Here is a 25,803-nt window from a genome sequence, read left to right as displayed (position 1 = left end):
ATGTTTAAGGCAAAAAAGTAATAATGGTCAGGCAATGTTTTATTTATATCCATCAGAAACCATGGCAACACATTAACTTACATTGTGAATCCTTGCAGGCAGGTATGACATTTTGTTTTGGCCTGAGAGAAAAAAGTTTGAGCCCAATGCGACAAGCAGTAGTAGCAGCATCTGTGGCCCTGGCAGCCTCACAGGTTGCACCCAGTTGACGTCATGGACCTCGTGTGCTAAGTGGTGATCACAGCCAGCCATACACTACTACATCTGTTCTACATCAATTTGATCCTTGACCTGCCCCAATGCTCATTGTGGGTAAATGGATGGGAGCAACTTGATGGGATTGTCTTTGGCTAATGTAGCTATAATTATGTCTAATTGGAGAAACATTATAGCAAGACATTGTAGTTAAATGAGGCTGGTGAAAACCTCAAATCGTCAGTCAAACTGAGGATTTACAAAAATACAAATTGGGGCAATTTTGGTGGATATTTTTTGACAACCTGACTACTCCGCAAGATCTATCTTTTTATAGCCTATGCACTGTACCAGGGACCACATTAAAATGACCATAACAACATGTCATAATCCTTGAAACAAATAAATATTCGCCAGGTTGGTCTTCAATGGCCTTTACAGAAGCATCTTGTGTTTACAAGGACATTCTGGAGATATTATGTGCAGCAGAGCCGGTGTCCTGAGACAGACGGAGCCCGCTGCTGGGATCAAACAGGCTTATCTTCCCATCCAGAGTTCCGGTCAGCAGCTACAGAACAAAACAGCAGAAAATATCATTCCATTGATTTCTAGGCAGAATAGCAGTTTGCATAGTATATGGCTTATGAGACAACTACACACCCTTGGATAATTTTGACTGTGACCATTTGAATCATACAATTTCCAGTCCCTTAAAGCACAAACTACTGCAACATACTACAGCCATTTTGTATTCAAAATAGTAGTGAAGATGGCTGGGAATTAATTAATGGCCATTAATTATAAAGCTTTAGATAGAAAAAAAAATGGGTGGCGTATCATTGTTCATTTGCTTATTGACTAGATTTAGACTACATTGTAACAAAATATTACTTGGAAATATGACATTTTCTTAGAAGCTTGCACACGTGTAAACAGGCACACCATACGCACGCATGCGCGCAAACACAAGCACATGTTTATGCAATCACTGCAATATTTCTTAGTAATAGGAAGCATTACCTCACTTCTAAGTCAGCTCTCATCTCAGCACTGAGTGAAAGCAGCACTTTGACATACAGTCTATAGAATTTACTTCTACAAGCCAGTAGGGAATAAAAGCAAACGGTCTGTACTTATGTAATATTTCAAAAAAGAATACCTTGATATGAGTGTTTATTACTATTATAACACACTGATTAAAATTCTTGGAAATTTGCTTTTCACAAAATAATCATTGCAGACAATCATGATATTTATTTTCTAATTCTCGCCACAATATTTCATCATAATACAGCATAGCGATATTTGTGGGGCCATTATGAATACCAATATTGCTGGCTAATATTATTCATCCAATTAAGGATTAAAGTCTCCAGTTAGCTAGACATCAATATCTGCTGTGGAGCATCTTCTTAAAACATACGAACAGCAGGAATGTGCGTGTGAGGGGGGAACTAAAGTATCTGCCAATTAGTGATATGAAACACATTTAGCTCAACAACAGACCACCATATTTCTCATGCACGGCCAAATACTTTTTGATGCACACAAATCTTCAGTGAGCAAAGCAGATGCTTTCGCCAGCAGCAGTCTGAGGAGGATTCGAAACATTTGACCCTACTGTAATTCGTTGCTAACCACACAACCATGTAGTAGTCCAGTTTCTGAACAGCAAGGACATGCAGTCATGTCCACAAATATTGAGACACTATTCTCATCTTTTGAAACAACACCACATTGGATTTATAAAAGAAAAAAAAAATACCAACATTGCTTTACCTGCTACCATTCAGCTTTAATTGAAGGCTATTTACATTCAAATCAGGTGAATTTGAGATTGTTTTTTTAGGAATTGAAAGTAAAGAGATGAATAAACAATTCCAAATGTAACTTTTTTATTTCATTTTAATAACAGTCTGTGGTGCTCTGTCAGGCCTCGACTGCTATTGTATTGAGTCCCCGCTTCTTTTGGAGTCATTTTCTTTTCTTTCAGTTTTGTCTTCAATTGATCTGCATTCTGAATCAGATTCAGGCCATGTGATTAATTTGACCATTACAAAAAAAAAATCCACTTATTTGTCTTCATAAATCTTTGCTTTTAGGTCATTGTCCGACAGCACTGTGAACCATCATCTGATAAGTTCTGAAGTATTTAGCTAAATAAAATTGTGCAAAACACTTTCATTCATTCTGACCTATGCACACTTATTTTTCAGTCTTCTCCGAGCCTTCTTTTGAGAATAACTTCCAGTTCATTGACCTTAATCCTGAATCTCTTCTATGGCTTGTGCTTTTGAGTTTAAAGGGTCAACAAGCAACTATATTACCGAGAACGGCAATAGGCCTGACATACGACTCATTGCATTGAAGCACAAATTACGGTGTTGAGATAATTTTTTCCATTGTACACTTGCAGCAAGAGTCTGTAATCCGACGCATTCCACCTAAGCGACCTCTAACCTTTGTTCACTGAGGATAACTCAAGCGAAGCTGATGATGACTGGCTTTGGAGGGTCACGGAACAAAGATTTTTTTTTTTAGCACTGGTATAATGTAAATGCAGGGATCATGCTCCCGGCTGCGGGACTTTCCTGGATTTTGAATTTAGAAAAAACACCCCCCCCCAAAAAAAGCAAGGTCAGAAATACTTATGCAATAGGTTAAGCCAGATTCATAAATTCTCAAAACGATGGAATTTTATGAAATTTGCTTTTCCCATATGAATGTTTTACAAGACACTGTCTTTTATATTGTCAAGACATACATGCATCTGGGAAGTTGCAACGTTTTTAATAGTTATGCTGAAGTCTCCTTCCAAGTCATAAATCAAAGTGAAAAGTCGCATGACGCGTCATCTATATTACACAATCGAAGTTATTGTTGGGTAAGCTTCCTGGATACCACAAAAAAAAAAAACGACATGCGCATAGTTCAAAGTCGGAAATAAAATGTGGGTTTAATATTCTGATGAGCGCGATCCAAATATTGCCAAACGTGTCAGCAAATAGTGTTAAATGCTGTCAATGTGAATCAAACAAAGTATCCATCAAGGGGGGGCTTCGAATGAACAGAATGCGATGTTGACCCTCGCAAATGATTTAAATGCTCACATTGAGACCACAGACTATGACTAAAATAACAGAATGTTCTGTACAGACGGAAATCAACATGCACATGAGAGATGGAAGACGGCGCCATAAGTCAGCTATGAGACATGCACTACATCACAGAAAAACATAAGAAGTACTATAGCAACTATATGTACATCAGACCACATACACTTACATAGGTTACGCAAAACCAGTAGTTGAATATCTATATTTTAATGGCAAATTATTGGAGAACAAAGTATAATGATTAGATTTGATTAACACATACTACCAAGAGTAGTGCAATTTTAAGCTATATTCATAAAGCAGGTCAAATCAGATTTTTTTTTATCCTTATCAGATTTTTTTTTTTTCATGTCAACAGTAAAATTTATTTATTTTTCAAGCACAACCCAAGCCTTTTTATTATGTGCATATAAATTGGATATGTATCCAAAGTGACTAAAACTCAGGTTGCCCTCATCTAACTAGTAAGTACCTTAAATCATATAGTTGATCTACTTAAGGAGATTCATGGCTTCCCGTTTAATTCAGTTCTATCTCTATGAACACATGCCTGCATCTCTCAGAGAAGTTCTGTCTCAGCTCCGTCTGAATCTCACTCGGATGTGACATTCTGGAGCAGGCGGCATTTGTGTTTGCTGTCTGACCATCCAATTGAGTGTTTCTTAAGGGCAGGAAAATAATTAAAAAAAAAAAAGGGTAAAGAGGAAGTGTTCCAAATGCCAATTCACCACAAATGAAAAAAAAAAATACAATGAAAAAAGCTGACTGGGACGCCAGCTGCAATTTTTTTTCCAGGCTGGAAAGAGGAACGATGATACATGTGGACCCTTGGAGACAAGAGCCAATGGGATGATTCACTTGGTCTTCCAAGTTGGGGGAGGCTGACAGAACAGCTGCGAGTGTCAGGAAGCGGTCATAGCTCTACAGTCTTGCAGCTAAAACGACGTACAAATGTTAACTGAAGCATAATAGCACAAAATATTCTCACTTAATCAAAAACTCAATTAACACTTTTAGTATGGCTGTTGTGTCGATGCATCGAACAACTACCATCATTCCTGGACGATTGAGCGCTCTTGAACATGAGCATCACTCACTAAATTAAAAAGAAATAAAAAAAAAAAAGCATATTTACTGTGTATATAGTTCGCATTTGTCATTTGTTGGCTGTATCGAATATCTGACTTGTAAATGTAACCAGTGCATCATCGAGCCTAGTTCTGGGAACTTTAGTGAATATTGCAATCCATGTATGAGACATGTCTACTGAAGTCTGCCAATGCATAAAAAACACTTTTCATTATGTAGCCCTCATTTTTTACATTATATAGCTGATATAAAAAACAGATTACCACATTGGCTCTTTGTGTGCATTTATCTCACACTTCGATGTGTTAACCTTTTTTTAAGCCAATTTTTTTCCTTCTTTGTATCTGGGAATGGATCAAAAAAGCTCTTTTGCCTCCAATAAGGAGGCAGCAAATTATGAAATGAAGTGTGTCATTTGACAAATGTGCTAGCATGATTGAAAGCTTGGCGCTTGGACTGGCTCGGGCTTGTCCGGAATCATCCCTCAATAATGCCGCTGTAGGCCTAGAATGTCTGCGATTTTTTTTTTTATAATGCTCTGAGCTCTACTGCTCTGTTCACGTTCATTATTAGTTTTATTTGCCAGTCCAAACATAGCATCTTGCCACAAAACAAGTTTTCTGCTTGATCTATTCCATACAGTGGTATTTTGAAGTCAAGTTAATTTATATAGCCACAGATTTTCACGCATGCATTTCTAAAATTGTATTCATGAATGTATTCATATTTAACCATGCACTGGAAAAGATAAATAATTTAATGTGTATTCTAAAGGTCTAATCCAGGGTTGTCAAACTTATTTTTGTTGCGGGCCGCTTCATAGTCATGGTTTCCTTCGAAGGGCCATTGAAATTGCCAACCCAAATAAATGTCTCAATGTCTCAAATTATATATAGTGTAGAGTACTCAACAAACTGGTGAATGACAAGATGAATAACTAGTTAACTAGAAAAACGGTTCACATATTTTAAAAATATGAATGGTAATAAAAATTGCTAGTAATAGAGCTGTTTTTTAAAAGTGAAAACAATAATTTAAATATTGACATATGCATTTGATGCACAATTTGTCTTCGCGGGCCACATAAAATGATGTGGCGGGCCGTATCTGGCCCGCGGGCCTTGAGTTTGACATGTTCTCTAATCCATTGGAAAAAAAAACCCACAATCTAAACCAAGTCTTTACTGTCAAAGTAAGAAATTTGGGACACTGCATCAAAGATGAATAAAACCAGACGGCAACGATTTGCACACTTTTCTAACCTATGATATAGATTTCTAATATGATGATGTTTTCCATCTCTGGTGTGGAACATTGTGAGAGGAGCTATCAACAGCTCCGCTTCAAATTAGAAAACACAGTAACCTATTTCCCTCTTTTGACCCAGTAACCTGTTTCTCAGCTCTGGCTGTTCATTTGCCTTGGGGTAGAAAGAACATTTTTGCTTAGCTTTATATGATACTGAAGCAGGTAAATTCCATACGAGGGAGCGAGTGCAGGCACAGCATTATAACTGCTTATATAGGAAACCTGTCACTCATGCAAAAAAAAAAAAGACATAAAAAAATGAGCTTAAATAATTAACATCAAATTTAATTTACAGTTGTATGCCACCTGAAGGACTGCAGTTAAATTGAAAAAGACAAGTGACAGTAAAATGTTGGGATGTCCCAGAAGAGCAGTCATAACAGGATCAACCTGGGGTAATGAACCACAGACTTTGATGGTCTTTTGAGTATCAGAGTGGAAAACACGAGTGGAAAATATGCATTGCATTATCTGTCTGGGCCTTGCGGTGGAGAATTCTCATAGCAGTAAATATAGACAACATCAAGCCTCGAGACATGGCCGGAAAAAAAAACGCAAAATGAGGACAAGTTGGGATTGTAAGATGTTCGTATTTACTTTCTTTAGCAACGTAAGAATGGGGAGGGGATTCCCCTTATACGTATGTTGTATGGCATTACAATATACTGTTAAATTAGTATGACTGTGTGAGCATTATTAAAAAATACAAATAATCCTTAATCAAACACTACATATTTTTTCAACACGTTTTGATCACGCAAACGATTTTCTTGGTCTGTGTACAACCGGGTTATAAAAGAAAAACAAAACCAGTCACCATCCATGTACTACCATTTCTTACAGCAGTGATCCTATAAATAGTCGAGTAAATATAATGTGACATGGAGTAACTAAACAATGATGTGGAATTAGTGAAGCTAATAAAATACTGTAACTATGTATATGTAACAAATAACATGTCTGTCAAGTGAAAGGAAGAAGAATGTACGGTATGCGCGGACAAGAGTTGATGGAGATATGGTGTGTGTATGTGTGTGCATCTTTTTTTACAGGTTGGACTGGTTTTGACTGAATACATATTAATTATGTCTGCTGCAATGAAAAAATACTGTTTTTTTCAAGCTACCGCATATCAATTAATTGTGAGTATATATTTTAAAGACTAACACTGGCAAGATTATATTAATGCTTAAATGATTAGTGAATCGTTTTCCTTCGGAAAATGAAAAACACAATCATCTCCATCCAACACAGAGAGTCTACATTTTTAGATTTTCTGCTAGTTTTGCAAAATCAAAAATGACAAAGAGTAAGAAAACATGAATTAAGTACGTGTCCGATGCTGCTTAGTACTGTTATTTAGCCAACCGGTGGCCATGGATCAAACTTTCCCCTAGGTAACTTGAATATAAAATTGTGTTGCAAAAGTAGCGTTTTGAACAAGAGTCTGTAGATTTATAACCGGTGACCTAGATTCTGAATGACAACTCATGGGATAGAGGGAAGAATTAATGGCATATAAACAATTTGACTTGATAGTAAAATATTGTGCAAGTTCCTCTGTGATAAATCTTATTCATGCTATTTTTGTAGGGATCTTTATTTACTTTGCAGTTTGACGCTACGGTTGCCACGAGAAGAATAATACTGACTGGCTTCCGACAGTATTTACCGTGCATGCATTTGGGCTAGTGATGGCCTCAAATATTTGATGCTGTATGAGCCACAGTTATTTAAATCTAAATTCCCTTATCTCTTACCTGTGGAGTAGCAGGGTTAAAAGTCACACTTAGCACCGTCTCAGAGTGTCTCTGAAGCTTGTGAAGGTAGCTGCTGCTTCTTATGTCATAAACATAAGCCTGAAATGAAGATGATGGACTAAATGAACACACAAGGACTATTATTCCTTAAAGAATATGAAAATAATATCATAGATAGTATGTGCAAGAGAATATGAATTTGTGTCAGAACTTGGATGGCTAGCAACCCGGTTGGCCCAGCAACTGCTCATGAATCAAAACATAAACTGTATTATCACTCAGTATTTTTAAACAGTAGCCGAGATTGCGTGGTAATACCAGTAAAGCTGATTTAGACACTGATGTTATACGGTTCATTTTCTAAGTGACTTTCTATCTGTCATTATTTCATGTATGATAGTTTTTTCTGTGAACGAATATAAAACACTGGTTCTCAAATCTGTTATGAAAAAAATTTGCAAAATCCACCAAACCAATTTGGAAAACTCATGGAGTATATTACCTGTGTTATTAAGATATTGAAATACTCATATTCAAAGTCAAATCAGTTCAAAGATCAATGCATATTGATTTATTCATGTCTATATTATGGTCAGACACTGGTTTAGTGGGTTTGCATCCTTGGGGAATAACTATATTTCTAATTTGAGAGTCCTGGTATTAGGTAAGAGATGACGATACCACAATCTTTCCTTATTGTTGCGGTGTGACATCAGAGTGCAAATTGCCTCAAAGGTTAAGGACAGCTCGTTCGGAACCTCTTATATTGAACATGTGATGATGACTCTCAGAGATGTCAACGTGCGTTATCAGTTACACAATTTTTCCTCTCTGGCTGCAATCAAGCTTCAAGAGGCATTTGTTTGCTTCAGTGCCACAAGAAGATAAAAACAGATGTGGAGATAGATGTTCGTTACCAGACGACGACTCATCATATTCCTGCAGCTGTTTTATATTGGGATTCTCCGAATAAGGCTCAAGGAAAACTATCCATGGGTAGAGTGTTTCCTCTCCAAGGCATTTGATGTGTGTGGTGTCTAACAGGGCATTACTTGGCTGGGGGGACATTTTGTCAATTCCATGTAACATAAAACCTCAGATGTCTCCATTTACAAGACGTATAGTAAAGCAGCAATTTGGCTTTGTTATTTGTATTATTTGGAATTTTTTGTTTCCTATTTCTTCCCCATTGCCTGTGCCGCTGACTTTGGACGAGAGGCGGGGTACATTGTGAACTGGTCACCAGCCTGACATTCGAATTGTTATTACTGTGGGTGTTTGGAAAAAATGTAAATGTATCAATTCTGCTTAACTTTGTTTTAGTAAAAATGTAAGTATGCACTTTGAGATTTTTTTGGCGTTAAATTTCACGCTCTATATATTATATTCCTCGCAGCACTGCACATTTGGCCACAGTATTCCTCTCTTTGTATTGTCCAAATAAATGTTAATAAGTGCATATTTCCTTCCACTGCTTTTTACTCATACAAACAGCAAAAGAAGAAACAGGACATTTTCCAAGACACTTTGAAGGCAAATAAAATTCACTGTCTGGAAAAGCAATTTAAAAACACTATTTCAAAATGATGTTGAGTTGGACTTTGGAAAAAGGTCTGAGTTGAATTAAAAGTGTCTGAGTTAAAGTGCAAAAAAAGAAAGGAATCCTTGCTGTTAAAATGACCCTTGAACACGTGAAACAGTACAATCTTGTGATTTTTCTCAGGCAATCAGTGAAAAGTTAAAATACAGAAAACTCTATTGTGATGATATATCACTATAATGAAATAGAAATATACAAATAAAATGGACAAAAAATAAAACCAACTTTTATGACATTTTGTAATTCGGGTTTTTAGTTTCCAAGTATTTTAATGATCACATATGTAAAGTTTGAATGTTTTTTTTGCTATGAAATCCTGAATTCATATTAACTATCGCAAATCATAAAAATGTCCTATATACATCCATATAACTCAAATTTCGCTTGACTTGATACAGTAAATTAGCCATGATTCAGATCTAAATAATGCATTAAATTATATGTTGTCAAATTCATAACCACACACTGATGTAAATCAACTTGTTGATCCAGAAGCTGTAGTGACTTCATTCAGTGGAACTCTGTGGTTTTGGATTTTTTTTTCACTTTGTTAGCTTATTTTCATGCACAATTCATTTGTCACTTTGAAGGGCACACGGAAAACTTCATGTACCAACAAACTTACACATTTGTCCTCTGAGCCACACGCTATGAATCGACCACACGGTGAAATGGCGGAAGAGCAGGAATGGCAGCGATTCACATGATTATCGTAACGGCGTACACACCTGCAGAGATGCAGACAAAGATTAGAAATATACAGAACCAAATACAAAATATACTAAATGTTTGCCTGAAAATATTATTCCTGCTTCCTGTAGAGTCAAATAACAAAAATGTCAAAAATGAACTAATTCTGCTTTGAAATTTTACAAATAGAGCTTTGCTAATTTTATTTTCTACTTATTCCACATCCAACATGAATTGTCCAATATATCAAAACAGATATTGTACAAAGTGCTTTTACGCTTTTCATGACTGTCATTTATAAAAATGATATTTACAGTACATTGTTCTTTGTGCACTAATGAATGACGAGGTATTCCCAGATCATGACAGTGCACAACAGAAATCTGCGAAAAAGCTACCTGCTACCCCGACTTTACATTTGACAAAAATCAGAATCTGTGGTGAAGAATTTGGCCCAGGCTAACAACATAAAACACAGGAAAGAGGAGGTAGTAGATGACAAATGGCTGCCTCTCGCCACATGCTGGGCTCTCCGTTTGCTTTGCAACAGCATGAAATGTCTTTACAATGCCACTGACAGCTCGCTGAGCAAAGGTCTCGCTATATGAGCTGAAATGTTGGCTGATCCAAGCCTTAACCTGATCTGGTGAGAACATGCCTTTCACGTTCCTGTTGTAGTAATCGAACTGAGTTAGTTGAAAGTAGGTCAAAGAAATAGGCTAGTGTATTTCCAGTTCGAAAGTGGAGGGGGGGGGGTAATAATAACAACACAATAATACTGCATACTCTCAGAATCATAGTGCTGATTTTGTCCTGTCCTTGTGGTTGTTTCAAAGATATGTCATGTTTGCATCTCGGAGGTCATAGGTTACAATGTCACTTTGCCAGGAACGACTTATGAAGAACTCAATTGATACATGTGCCAGCATCGAGCTGCTCCAAGATAATTAACTACTACTGATTGACTAGGAGTACATTTCAATCAACAGATAATGGGAACAAAAATAATCAATAAAATAATAACGTGGAATGACTTCGAAGTTGTTGGCTCACTGCCACCAAATAATTACTATTAAAAACGAAGCCCTAACTCCATGACACACTCAGAATAAGCATTAATCTGATGATCACTACCAATATAAAAGTCAACATTGCATTTTAATCATTTGAAAGATTAATACAAATTGCCTCACCTATAGATGCAGGGATGGTTGGATGGATGCACAGATGCTCATCAGCCAGTTCAATATCATTGTATTTGCTTAATACTTTGAGAAATCAAAAATGAGCCCATTTATAAACGTATAATGTGGAACCATTTGACGGTTGCCAAAAAAAGAGGTTAACTGAAAAAACATCACTTCAGGGATCTCCCAAGGAACATCAATAGCACCGTCAACTCTGCTGGCATGTGGTCAAGCCCAGTTAGAGAAAGGTATTTCCCAGCACTACGACCCAGTTAAAAACAGTAAATAGGGGAAACAGACATTTAAAGATAAAAATGAGAAGTACAGTGACATATTATAACGGTGACAACATGTCAAGTAATTGGCAGCTAGTAAAACCTGATGATATGGGAAAAACAGGAGGAGAGCAGAACTATTGGGAGTAAAAAAAAAAAATCACAATTCTGAATCAGTCTCGTCTTTGACCTCATTGAATAGCTTTCCCATTTGGTAAGAGACCATAGCTAATCTTTATTCTTCACATATCGAATATCAAATGTGACGCAGCTGTTTTAATATTGTCCAATATTAATGATATTATTACAAAGTCATATTGGACGACTAAATGGAAAGCACGTGGAGATGTGGTGAAAGTTCGAACACAAGCTGCCAACACAACACTGACAATAAGCAGTGTAACCAGTTCAAGTGTAAACACGGCTTTGGTTTTCTAGGTCAGAATCAGAGACCGACCGAGGCTACACTGAGTCTAAGGAGAGCTGAAATCTGTGTAGCACCAGATAAGGCCCTCCAACACTGTATTCGATATCTTCCAGTAAAGTATATATATTTATTATTTTTCTCATCCCCCTCTACATATCAGTCAAGTCTCTTTTTAGAACCTGGAGAAAAAAATTCCTGAAGCTGTGCCTGGTCAGAATGTGGATTGAATATTTTGCCTGAAGAGGATGCCCCCCCCCCACCCCTCCACACACACACGCATGCTTGCACGCACACACTCAGCATTATGGGGTGTGTGCAGTAACTGTTCAGTATTTGAACGATGATTAAAAGACTGCACTAGCAGGTCTGGTCCTTTTTGAAGAGTGACCCTGGGGGTCCTTTCATGCACCTGAGTATTCAGTGTCAGAGTGTGCTGAACACTTGATTTAAGATGGCTTTTAACAACATTCACACAAACCCTGGTCTGCCCCCCTCAAAAAGTCACAACTATTAGATAATTATCATAGTGATTAATAACTGATAACATGTTATTCCTAACTGATCCTGTGAATAGCTCTTTATTCCCCCCCCCCCAAAAAAAAGGGGTCAAAAACACCTAAGCAGACTGCTGAAACTTGGGTTAGAAATTGGGTTAGAATTGTTAAATGAATTATTCAGTAGTGGTGAACCATAATTTTCTGAGAAAACGTGTGGTTGGAAAATAATCTTGAGAGATCATCTTATGTGTAGTGAAATCAGATGGTACAAAGTCAAGATCTATCGTAATAGAGAAAGGAAGCACATAATACAATATGAATTTAAGGGATGTTGTGCTAAACAGCTGAAAAGAACATATCGATGCAAATGGGGGAAATTGCTCAATATTCTATTAGGAGAAGAAAGATTAGACTTTGGATCAATGCAAAAAAGTTTTGTGGTTTAATGGTTGCAGTTTTGACCTTGTTACATTGCAACCTTTAAGTGCAACTGCATACTTTGGCAAACACAAAACAATGCATAGCTCCATTAAGAATAAATTATCTGAATGCGTGATGTCTATTTTTTAGGAAATTCTGCTGAACATTCAGATGAAAACTGAAACTGGGGTGTGCCTTACTATGCTGCAAGAAAAACAGTATTTTCTAAAAAATGTGGGTCACTGCAGCTCTTTAAACTCGAGCCACATGAGTTCATCAGATAGAACATCAAATTAAGTAGAGTCGAAAAAGTGCTCCACTTATGCTACATCTAGGTGGGACTTTATTTGATGAGTAAATCATGCCAGCCAGCTATTAAAAAACAGAAATTGGGAGGCAGGCCCACATATTCATCAGATATCAAAAGGGTTTTAACTCAGTTTGGGACAAAATGGAAACAAAGGCTACACAGGAATTCCTTTAGCAAGGCCAAAACAAACATTTTTTATGATCCGCTTTCTATGAACAATATATCCTCTAAGATGACAACTATTATGGCTTCACATGTTTAGACAAGATAAATAATAAGTTGGGGAAACTTTAAGAATGCATGTTTAGTTGGAATAAAGAAATTGGAGGTAAAGTATTTTTATAGTTTTCTATGGTTTATTCGTTTTGAGTTAATAAATAGTCCACTAACCTAAGTGTGCGAAGGTCCCACATCTTCAAGCCATCCGTGATTGCACTCGTGACGAAGAGGTTATACGATTCTGGTGCCTGTGTGCTGAACATTGAGCCCTGTGAAATATACACAAATGGATGAAAATGCTTCGTCGGGACACGCATGACTCAAATAGTTTGCAACTTAGCTTCTTAGAAAATCAAGTGCACGGAAAATACTTTTGCAATATAGCCTGTATAAGCAAACGGCTTCCAAATATTTCATTCCACCTCGCACAACAGTGTGCGGCGAGGTAGAATTAAAGCCAATGGTAGTGAAGCTGGAATGTGAGATGTTTTCTTTTCAACAATTTGTTTTCCATCCTTGATCCACCACAGTGAGATAGCACTCGGTTATATATACAGTTTCCACAGAGCACATATGCCAATTCCACATGACATCTCTACCAACCTATCAGATGATGCATAAAAGTGTGTCTAAAATAGGGAGCTTTTGTTTGGATTTCCATTAAGAGTGTGAGAATGAGAGTCTGAGAGAGCATTTCCAGTTCAGTTTTCCGAGAAGTCCTCCGCTGTGATGAGTTCCAGGTGAGTTTGTACTGAATAGGCGATGGAAACTTCAATTGGGAAATGTTGCTTCCCATGCTGCAGTTCCCCAGATTTGTCATATTTGAGATGGGACAGCAAGGTGAAAGCCGGGACACTTTGTGTCCAGGCTGAGGCAATCCCTGTGATCCTTCCTGGTATTATCCCGCCTGTGCTCTGCGGGGCCCTCGGGCACCCATTGACGTAATATCTCAGCTGAAACAACACAGTCAACATTGATGGCGCACAATAGCTGGCGTGACAGTAGAGAGGCACCTGTGAGGGTGGGCCATGAAGTCAGTTGACGCGATCAAGTGTGATCCATGCCACTAGCTGCTGTTTATTGACCTAATCCAGGCTACCAAACTCACATAGAACTACGTACCCAAGAGAGGGGACGTTAAGCATGGGTCACCAGTTATGGGAAAATTCTAATTTGTTTCATGAACAAGTTGTTTTTTTATTAACTCCTCTTGATGGCACACTTTGTTTAACATTAGGCTAGAAGTATAACGCCTTGCCAACCTCTTTATTTGACCCAACAGTGGCAATACAATCATTAGTTCATGAAGTTTGAAGCTTCATTTTCACAGAGTGAAGCTTCATTTTCACCTAGTGACTCACTAGGTACACGGGCTCACAAGTTCATAAGTTTTGGTCAAGATCTTGAGAAGGATTAGTATACTAAATGTCACATTTTCACTTGACAATGCAGAGGAGTCATTGTTATGCTTAAGACGCTTGCTCCAATGAGTGTAAATCATCAGACATTGCCAGTTGAAATCCATCAATGGTATTTGTAGTTCGCATTATGAGTGATTTGCAATTGTATTCTTCAGAGCACAAAAATGGCTATGGATGCAGGCCCAAGCTGTCTACTTGTTAGACAACAGCAAATTGGCCCCATGCTGATCCAAGACAGTGATGTGGGAGTAAAGATGCAGAAACCAAAAAATTGAACCATGGAACAGCGTCGTTCCAAGGCTATCATTGGGTGGAATCTCCTCCTGTCTTCTCATATGGCATTTATAATCCCAATAAACCAAGGATTCGAAACACAGATAGATGGATGATAATGACCATGAGGTTTTAGCCACTGACTTACCTCATTCACACCACAAGCTAACACGTTTGCTGCTTCACAGATAATGTGCTCCTTATGTAACCAGCCTGACGCTCATGGATGTCTTACGCAATATCATAACATCTGCCAAATAGTCGATCCTTCTCGATGAAGATGGAACTCGCTCTACCCATTGAAGCCAAATCAAATAAATTTTCCTTTGTGGGGGTCTGAGCTACACACTGGCTTTGCTTTGTCTTTTTCCAATAACAAAGCCAATTATCAACATTGCTATATGCATTTTTTTTTTTCAAATACAGATGAGAACACTGCATGCTAAACATTGTATTAACAGTTGGATGACTTTGGGGGAATTTAAATGGGGTACATATTAAACAGTGGAAACAGTGGGATATAAATTAGATATGGGGGATTAGATGGAGCCATAAGTTTCATATAGGAATTGTAACATTTTGAGATGAGTACCTTGTTTTGTGTTATACAGTGGATGGCTCTGCTGTGAGCATCGGGCACTTCTGCGGCGACTATGCCTTTGTTCATGTCAAACACTTGAATGGAACGATTGGAAGTACATGCCAGAACAATGTCTGAGCCAGGAAAGTTATGGGAACTATATGGTGAAGTCAAAACAAGTATGGAATTAGGTTGAATTTGAGGGGAAAAGGTCTATAAGATTTAAAAACAAAAAAAAAAAACAGTAAGCATTATCTGTATTTGACTTTGCCTGTACAGACATTCCTGAAACATGAAAAACAAAATAATCCCAATTAAAACCAGCAGTGGTAGCTACAGAGGCAACTATTTACATGACTCAGATTCAAGGGGCCAGCTAACAAGATGAGCGGCTTGATTCAATTTGTCCATCAGAACATGTTATAGTCTGCACTTCCTGTTATAAGAAGAAAAAAAAAGAGAAATGAAAGGATACAGGCGAAGAAATCATTGATAGCAGACAAGTCTGTAATATCAGCACCTGCGGATGTTGAAAAGCAGCTTGACAATTTGACAAAACTCCGCTGCTGATATCTGAAATTAAAAACACAAACAAATGAATACACATCAAAGTTGGGGTATTATTCATTTGTTGTTGTTGCTGTCATTACAGCTCGAATAATTAATAATCAACTCAAATGTTCCTGTATAATAATGCTATAAATCGACGTAGCACAATCCATACATTGATATAATACAACTAAAATAAAAAAGCATGATCGGCATCGTTCATTTGTCCAATATTTGGAGAAAATTATCGATGCCCACTCAAACCCACATTACCTTTTGATGTCATCGTGCGTGACATCCACATGATACAAATACAGGTGTAGTGAGTCTCCCAATGCAAGGAGCAAAAACTTGTCCAGGTAATAAAACTGGGCAGCTTTGATATGTTTCGAGGACATATTTTTCCTCTGAAAGAAAAGAAATATACATGAGACATTCGCAATCTCAAACAATACTGATACATCCACTCACAAATTCACAGAGTTCCAAAAAAGGGTTGTTTTAATGACTTCATTTGACTCTTCATTCTGTTTGATTGAGGAAACAGCTTTTGCATTCCGCTTGAACAGATCGTGAGTGGTCAAGTCTAAATAAAGGTGACATTTGAGAGGAATGACATCGAAGACCACAAGTGTAGGATGGGAATGCGACATTTACCATGATAACAGCAGGCTCCGGGATGTCATGAGTCCAAAGTCGCAGAGTCTGGTCATGTGATGCACTTAACCAGTACTGCCTGTTGAGGCTCCAGCTCACGCTGCTCACTGGCTTGTCGTGCCCTGCAAACAAAGAGAGCCTTTCATAATCGCCTGGGAACACAGTGTATATTTGCAACATTTACTTTGATGGAACTCTTCTAAGAAGTGGACAGAGTGAGAATTACAGCATCCCTTTGTTACCTGACAGTGGTCATTGTATCTGTGCTGCCCCCTTTTGGTGCGTTTGATATAGGACAGATTGTGCTTAAATCCCACTTAATAGCTTTAGCATTAAACATCTGCAGTAAAAAAATCTTCACCTACAAGTTTGACAGTTATAGTTGAGGCAGTAAATTTCAATGCAGTGTGTCATCTCATGCCAAAGATCCATTTCAAAGTTATTTACAGTAGCTTAAATAAGGCTCAACTCTTGATTCGTTTTGTAACAAATCAAATTCTTCAGTCTTTTTTTCTCATAAAATGATTGCAACTGAGATAATAGAGATACATTGAACTACAAAGGAATGTGTGCACTGTTTTTAAATCAAGTTCGCAAAATACTAAAAAAGACCCTGCCACGTACCTGTATAGACAGCTGGATTGCCAGTAAGGGAAGACTTGTACATAAACACAGAGTTGTCACCTAGGCCACACAGGATTTGCTTTCCATCGCCTTGGAGAAATAAAATACTCATTATCAACATGCAATTGTTATAAAAGCGGTGTACATTATTCAAATTTTAGATAACATGATTTGATACTCACCTGAGTACTGGAGGCAATACACTGGCTTGCTTGAAATACTTAAATTGACACGTAGATCTGTAGGTGCGGCAGTGTCTTCTGGGTAATCTTTGAGGAATAAACCTCTGATTGAAAATGAATATGATTTCAAACAAATCCAAGAAGAACTGTAATTTCAATTAGGATAATAAATCACACTTACTTCTTCTTATTAGTCTTCACTGAGGACTTACTTTTCGGAGCAGTTGTTTTGGGTGAAAAAAGAAGCTTTCTGTAACAAAAGCAGAAATGTTGTTGCTCTAATGGTAGTAGTGGTGGAAGGACATGCCACATCATTTAAGGTGGGATTCAAATTTGCTGTTGTGAAGCATGAACAAATGTTTCCACCACCACAATTTTAAGTCAAAGCGGTGCATTTCAATTTAAACTAATATTTTTTCTTATATATCTAGGATGCTACCTTGGAGAGCTTGTGTATCCAGATGATTTCACCTTTGAGTGAAAGACAAGCGGCTGTTCCTTTAAACCACCTGGAGAAAAACCACCCCAAACAAACATTGTGAAGTTTATTAGATAAGTGCGTCTGTTTTATTTTGTCGTGTATGAGACAACAGTACACAGTTATATAAAGTTACTATAGAGTCAAAATGACCACCATTAGCCACAACATAAGTCTTTAAATTTACAAGGTTTATATGGAGGACTGGAAGTAAAAATAAATAAATCCATCAGTGTTATTTCAAGGACACTTCTTTCCTGGAAAACGCACTAAATTGCCCCAAAAATCTACTGCATCTGTGGGATTAAAAGTCATGAGTCATTAAGATCTTTTGGACCCACATAAGTACATTAAATTGTGGGATTTTTTTTTTTTAGAAGTGACAATGATTGATTTAACAGTGACTCTGTCTATCTCAGGAGATATTTTCTTAGACAAAGCCCAGGAGGAAAATTACATGGTAAAAGAAGCCCAACAAAAATACACAGATAATAATTCAGGCTTCTAAAAAAATTGAAAATACCACATCTATATGGCTTAAGTGTCCAATGTTTAGCAAAACTAATGGGTGTAACAGAGACTGAAAGTTGGGGATCACGGTATATACATTAGAGTACAAATTCAATTATGAAACTTATTATATGATGAATGCATGAGGCATTAACTGCGGTAATTTCTTTAGCATGTATCTATGTTAGCATCTCTGTCTTTTCTCTTTGCAGTATGAAGCAACAGAGTCATCTGTCCCCATTTCTCAATGAGGGAAAGGAAATGACATCATAAACTAATTATACAATTATGACGTTTAATATAGAATGACATTGTGACTAGCAGTAGGAAGAATAAAATGGAACTAGAATTGGCAATTTCTGGAGAAATTGCGTGTGAAGGCGAAGGCACTTCACACTATTGTGGGACTCGAAATGATGATTAAATGACATAAAATTGGTAAATTGATGATTAAATAAAATAAAAATGTTAAATTAATGATGATGATGAAAATAATTATTAAAATGTGTTAAAATTGAATGAATGAAAAATTAATGAATAAAAAAATTATGGCCAAGCGGGATTCGAACGTCCTCGTGGAAGTAGCTCGTGTTCAGAGCGCCATTGTCTTCTTACTGAGCTAAACACCGATTTAATGCTATTCTGGTGGACTGATGCTATTAAACGAGAAATAAAAATGGTACATGCCGTTAAAACGGTAAAATGATGTTTTTAACTTAAAATTAAATGAAAAACTAAATGAATGATGAAAATAATTATTAAAATGTGTTAAAATTGAATGAATGAATAAAAAAGTTATGGCCAACCGGGACTTGAACTCGCTCGCGGACGTGGCTCGTGTTCTTAGGATCATTGTCTTCTTACTGAGCTAAACAGCGGCTTAGTGTTGCTGCGGTGGAATGATGATATTAAACAAGAAATAAAAACGGTAAATGCCGTTAAAACGGTAAAATTATGTTTTTAACTTAAAATTAAATGAATAACTAAATGAATGATGAAAATAATTATTAAAATGTGTTAAAATTGAAAGAATGAAAAATTAATGAATAAAAAAATTATGGCCAAGCGGGATTCGAACTCGCTCGCGGACGTGGCTCGTGTTCAATGGACCATTGTCTTCTTACTGAGCTAAACAGCGACTTAGTGTTGCTGCGGTGGAATGATGATATTAAACAAGAAATAAAAACGGTAAAATGTTTTTAACTTAAAATTAAACTAGAATTGGCAATTTCTGGAGAAATTGCGTGTGAAGGCGAAGGCACTTCACACTATTGTGGGACTCGAAATGATGATTAAATGACATAAAATTGGTAAATTGATGATTAAATAAAATAAAAATGTTAAATTAATGATGATGATGAAAATAATTATTAAAGTGATGTGTTAAAATTGAATGAATGAAAAAAAAATATTGGTCAAGCCGGATTCGAACTCGCACGGGAACAGCGCTCGTGCTTCAAATTCCAGTCTCTTCTTACTGAGCTAAACAGCGGCTCAGTGTTGCTGTGGTGGAATGATGATATTAAACGAGAAATAAAAATGGTACATGCCGTTAAAACGGTAAAATGATGTTTTTAACTTAAAATTAAATGAAAAACTAAATGAATGATGAAAATAATTGTTAAAATGTGTTAAAATTGAATGAATGAAGAATTAATGAATAAAAAAATTATGGCCAACCGGGACTCGAACTCGCTCGCGGACGTGGCTCGTGTTCTTAGGATCATTGTCTTCTTACTGAGCTAAACAGCGGCTTAGTGTTGCTGCGGTGGAATGGTGATATTAAACAAGAAATAAAAACGGTAAATGCCGTTAAAACGGTAAAATGATGTTTTTAACTTAAAATTAAATGAATAACTAAATGAATGAATGGAAAATAAATAAATAAAAAATAAAAGAGTTAAATAAACGAGTTAAGGAAAGAAATCATGAAAAAAGTTGTCAGATGTCAAAATTTGAACTCACTCCTGAACGTCGCTCGTGTCTAATGTGCCATTAAGAATGAATGGGGGATTTTAAGGCACAAATTTGCTAATTATGCAAAAACGGTAAATGTTATGAACAAATAAAATACTAGCAGTCATGCCGTGAATTTTTGGAACGTGTGAAAGTTGGAATGGAGTGAATCGGTTAAAGCATGTGGGAGTAGTTAGGTGTCAAAAAAGTGGGAGGAATAAATTGTTTAATAATAATAAGAAGAAAAATAAAGTAGAATAACAATAGTGTGAAGGCCTTCGCCTTCACACTAATTAGACTTGTTCCTCCAGAAAACCATCTTTTTGAAACAAAATGAATGACAAAACTTTGAGTCATCCCATTCATCAGGTTAACATCATAACTGTCACATCCTTTCTCCCTCAGCTCTTTAAAAAGAACTCCTGTAGACATGTTCCAGACTTACAATGGAATAATGTTTTCTTTTCCAAGAGCCTGAGAGGTTTACGGTTTAACATGTTTAAATTCTGCACATAGTGTACACTTAATAACGCAGCATGATTATGGCTGAATTAGTCAGTAAATGCTTGTGGCTTTGGGTCTGACATAGCAGTGGTGCAGTACATCTCGAAGACATCACCACCGTGTGGCTCAGCAGCTTTCCTCAATACAGCTGTGGGGAGTCGGGATAATGTTGCCCTTTTCCACCGCTACCTCTCCGTGAGAGCAACATGAAAACCGCAGCAAACCACTGACCTCCCTTGAGAAGAGAAGAAAGCTGCTGCCAGAGCCTAATTATACACCCGGGTCACAAATAGGCTGATTTGACTGCACAAAGCAAGCCCATTTTGGATAATTAACACCCACATATTGCCTGCGATGTGTTTGTGTCTGCGATTATATTTCTAGTACCTGTTAAAATGCTGAACGTGCTCAAATTGAAGGGAGTTAAAGAAGTAATTACCAGTCCCGGGTTGCGTGAAGGAAATAATGTTTTCCATTCTCTCACATATAATGTGGGAGTTTTGTCAAATAGACTTTCTATAATTATTTACTTTTAAAGCAATTGTGTTTTGTTTTTCCTCAGGGATTTTCCTATAGAATTGTGAAATATAATTCAGTTTTAGCGTAAGTATACATTGAGAGTGGAAAATGTTCTGTCAGAAGTTTATGAGTTTAACATCATGGGCAGGATAGCATCAATTACCGTATTGGCCCGAATATAAGACAAGTTTTTTTTCATTGAAATAAAACTGAAAAAGGGGGGGTCGTCTTACATTTGGGGTCTAGACAAAGGATTTTTTCAAACTTGAGTCTTGAAAAAGAGGGGGTCATCTTATATTCGGGCCATTACGGTATCCATTCTTATGAATATTCAGGTGTAATAATCAATTGGGAGTGTAACAATGGATAAGCTCTCCACTTAACTCACTAACGCTACGGTGCCAATGGGTCAACCACTAACACAACATGAGTCCTTTTTAGGGTCGCTGTGGTTATCACAAAAATGTGGGTATTTTTTTATTACTAGCCAGTGTACCATCAAGATTGTCATAAATTGTTTCTTTAACAACATGCAATCATTTTGTAACCGCAAGATGGCAACACATCCTGACCTTTTTTCTTCAAATGATTGGGCTCCTTCTTCTTCAACTCAGCATTGAGAGGTGACTCCAGAAGTGGGGGGGAACTGGAAACAAGAGAGGGGTGAGTCGGAGAAAAAGAGTAACTGGAATTGAATGCTCATAAACTTTTCCATTGCTGGATTATTAGTCGCTCTAACGTTGTTGACTCATCAAAAATCAAATCCCGCAGCCGCAATCAAGGCTGCAGCTTGTCCATTATAATTTTCCACTGCGTCAAAATTTCAGGGGTTAAACACAGATTGTTCCATTTTCAACTCTTTAACACTATACTTTGCCTCAATAAACAACCATTAACACTCACATTCACAACCTACATTTAGATTTTAAATTGGACTGAACGAGTGTGAAGAGTTGTTTGTCTCACTCTCCTTCACTCTCCCCTCTGTATATATTTTATACATATATTATAAGTAATATAAAATGACTTGCGTGTTTAATTTCAAGATTACCTTGGAAATATTGAAAAGCCTTGACTTCCCACCTGGATTCTTTTTACATCACCCAAACAGAACTCCAACAGGACCACACATGGAGTAAACAAAGAGCTCACTAAAAACAGCATCTGTGTGGAAAGAATTCAACAATTGTCAAGGTAATGGTTTTCATCTGCTGTAGTATGTAAAATGTGAAATTTATTTGAGGACTTTAGACATCATGACATACAACATGACAAAGAGTCCAACAGTGGGTTGTAAATGTAACGCTTTACTTGCAAAGTTGCCAAAATGCCATTTTTAAAAAATTATCGCAAGGGCCATTAACACATTAAAATGTATCAGAAAAAAACTGGATGAAAACATCCCTTATTCCATTTACCAATGATAGACTTTAAGTAGTAAAGCAAAAAAGCACATACTTAATATTTATAGTAGACGTGGGCAGCGTGTAGTCAACACAATTACCTTAATAATGAAGGGTTTGACAATAGCAGTGTGGATATAACAAATATGAACCACTTGCACAAGCTTTACATGCAAATGCCACACAGGAAAGCGTAAATTGTAGCTCTAGTACTCCACATCTAATCTAATTTTACTTTGTCCTGTCACAGAGGAAATCAAAGTTCAAAAGTTATTAATCAAGATAAGGAAAAATGTCTAGTTTCTTTGAGGTATACTCACAGAATTGTTATGTTTGTCAGAGAAGACCCAAGACCCAGCCATGGAGATGCTCAAATTGGGGTAATCTAGAATCAATTGAAATGCAATTGGCCAATAGCATCACAGTCATACTAAAGGTGATATTTTTGCAATTGTTTCATGTCGAATTGTTGATGGTTACCACGATGCATCAAAAGCAACAATTTTTGTCCTATTTTTAACGCCATGTTTTCCACAAAATACTGAGTTAACGTTTTTTTTTGCCGATTGGCAGCACAACAGGAGCAACATGAGTACCATACCTCTAAAATGGAGAACAGTTACTAGCTCTGATGTAGCCAGGTTGACTACATACAGACCATCAGTGCTTCCAACACATAACCAGCTCCCGTCCCTAGAAAGATAAGGAAACTATAACACAACTTACAAAAGTGCATCTAGTTATTTGAGAGAACAACTAGTTGGTTCGATAATTTTTCTACTTACCTTTTCTCTGCATCTGTGTTACCATTACATGAGCCAAAAGAAACTATTTTGAGGACAGGTACTAAAATTTCCACTTCTGATGACTTTTCCCCAACACCTAAAAGAAGTTATGAAAAGCAATATTAAAGTAAATTAGCTCATCAAATTATAAATACAATAACCCGTACTCCATGTCTCGGTTGTCACCTGCTTGATGTCGTTGGTCATTTTTGTGAAGGTCTATTTTGGTCACGAGCTGACAAGAAAAGTCAGGCTGGAGAGAAAAGCACCAAACCTACAGCAAACAAAAAATAATTGCTTGACCACAGCAAGGAATTTTATTTTTGTTAAAGGTCATTTTGCTGCTAAGGCTGAATGTAGCAACCTGTCCATTTGTGGAGCCGGTGATTATATGTCCATTTTCCTTCATGAAGAACACACTGAGCAGAGGAGAAGCTTAAAAACAAGAGTTTTGGTAAATGTATTAAACAATTAAAAATAATCAGATCTGTTTCCTTCTTAAATATCATACCTGACAGTACAAAAGACTGGTAGAAAACTGATTCTGTTTGTAGATCCCATACCTGCAAGATAGTTATGTACAGTTCTGGTCCAATATGTTTAATAATACATCAATCAGAATGCTAACTCAGTACCTTAAATGTTCGGTCCTCTGATGTGGTGACAAGAATGTTTTCATCCCACGAGCAAAACTCTGCTGACGTTACAGGCCCCAAATGGCCAGTTAACGTTGAGATTGTTTCCTGTTTCTGATGAGAAAAACAATCATAATGGCTTACCATCTGTATCTACAGTGTATTAGCATTTGCATCTCCAGGTCAGAGTTTAAATCTTAAAAACGCATTTGAAGTTTTCAAAATACCTGTGAGCTGAAAACATATGCAGTGGCTCCAGAGCATGCAGCCACTCTTTCATCAGACGAACAGAAGGAAATATGAACCACTTCACCTGGTAGACTTCCAATAATTGTCCCGGCTGCAATTTGACCTTTGGTAAAAATTCAGTGAATTAAATAAGACCATTATGCAAACTCAATGACAAAAACAATACGTGAGCTGTTAAATGAAATACCTTTCTGTAAATAGAATTTAAGATTATTATCGTTATAAAAGCACGTTCATTCATTTCACTTGTCACTTAATGCCTGGTTTGTGCAAATTTGCACAAAGCAACATTCTCTTTCCGTACCTTGGCTCACTCTTCTCCGGCACACTTCTACATTCCAGACGATTATATAATCAGCAGATGCAGAACAGAAAAGGACAGGTGAGTTCTTTTTCCCAAAAGTCATAGAGGTGATTTCACCATGATGGCCAGTGAGCAGCAAGGCCTGTATAGATGCAATAAACATTAGCGATCTTCATGCCAGTGTCTTTACTGTACCATTCTTCCATTTTTTTTCTCTTTGTGCAACATCCTGTCTTCAAAATGCCATTTTTTCCCCTCTCCTTATGGAAAGGACCAGCCTGCAGAACATGGCCGAGCAGTAGTAAATAGAAAGCTAAAAAAATAAGTTGTGATAAAGGCAGCTCAATGATCTGACACACAGTTGTGTGGTTTTGTGTTGCAGTTTTGGTTCCCAACCAAAAACATACACTTGTCCAAAAAAAAACGTGCATATTCGGTTTCAATTTAGTGTGACAACTAGCAAGCAAATAAATGACAAACCCTTTTCCCAATGTAAATAAAAACATCGCTTTCAGCATCATGTTTCCAAGGTTTCACAAAAAAACAAGAACATTCAAATAAACTCACATTAATAAAAAATATGACTTGATCCTTGCACACTTGTCAAGATGCTATCCAATGAACAAATACCAAAGATATGAATTATATTCCATTCTGGACATAGACCCTTACTAAAATAAACATTGGATGACTAACCTTTTGCTCCACGTCCACATTACTGTAAATGAGAATGTCCTTGCTATTCAAAGGGATACCAGTGTAATCGCAACTACAAGCCAGTTGCTGGTACGATACAAGTCTGTCACAAGTCAATTTGAACCTTTCAACTATCATTTTCCTTCTCCACAGAAAACCACAAACTTAAACTGTTAGCAAAACATGATTGCAATTCAAACAATTGCCACTAAGTATCTAGCATTCGTTAGTCCACGTTTTCTTAAAAGAACACATTTGATTAAAGTTAATGAGTAATTTAAACATTACAAGTGATAGTGCGTGCAAACGTTTGCGGTTGCTAGGAGACCTGTGGGGACGCTTTGCAAAAGATTGTCTATTGAACACGATTTTCTTATCCTTCATT

The 25,803-nt window shown here is 37.0% G+C and overlaps 1 protein-coding gene across 1 annotated transcript; it reads right to left on the bottom strand.

Annotated features, from left to right (window-relative positions):
- Positions 1-21: 21 nt before the first annotated feature.
- On the bottom strand, positions 22-25,648 carry wdr27 (WD repeat domain 27). Its single transcript, XM_085922079.1, has 24 exons — positions 25,419-25,648; positions 24,723-24,864; positions 24,397-24,521; positions 24,170-24,283; positions 24,046-24,097; positions 23,899-23,969; positions 23,721-23,808; positions 23,535-23,631; positions 23,351-23,442; positions 23,070-23,134; positions 22,398-22,510; positions 21,919-21,992; positions 17,819-17,888; positions 17,561-17,629; positions 17,380-17,483; positions 17,198-17,287; positions 16,574-16,695; positions 16,190-16,323; positions 15,843-15,940; positions 15,380-15,501; positions 13,265-13,362; positions 9,694-9,796; positions 7,469-7,567; positions 22-763 (listed from the first exon to the last, which is right to left on the bottom strand). Exons 1-24 carry the CDS (start codon positions 25,554-25,556, stop codon positions 650-652), a joined length of 2,394 nt encoding a protein of 797 aa, XP_085778205.1. The 5' UTR covers positions 25,557-25,648; the 3' UTR covers positions 22-649.
- Between the last annotated feature and the right edge of the window lie 155 nt (positions 25,649-25,803).

Source organism: Syngnathus leptorhynchus, chromosome 10 (assembly GCF_054491065.1).
Source record: "Syngnathus leptorhynchus isolate UIUO chromosome 10, UIUO_Slep, whole genome shotgun sequence".
Lineage (NCBI taxonomy): Eukaryota > Metazoa > Chordata > Actinopteri > Syngnathiformes > Syngnathidae > Syngnathus > Syngnathus leptorhynchus.
This window is presented reverse-complemented; position numbering and strand designations above follow the sequence as displayed.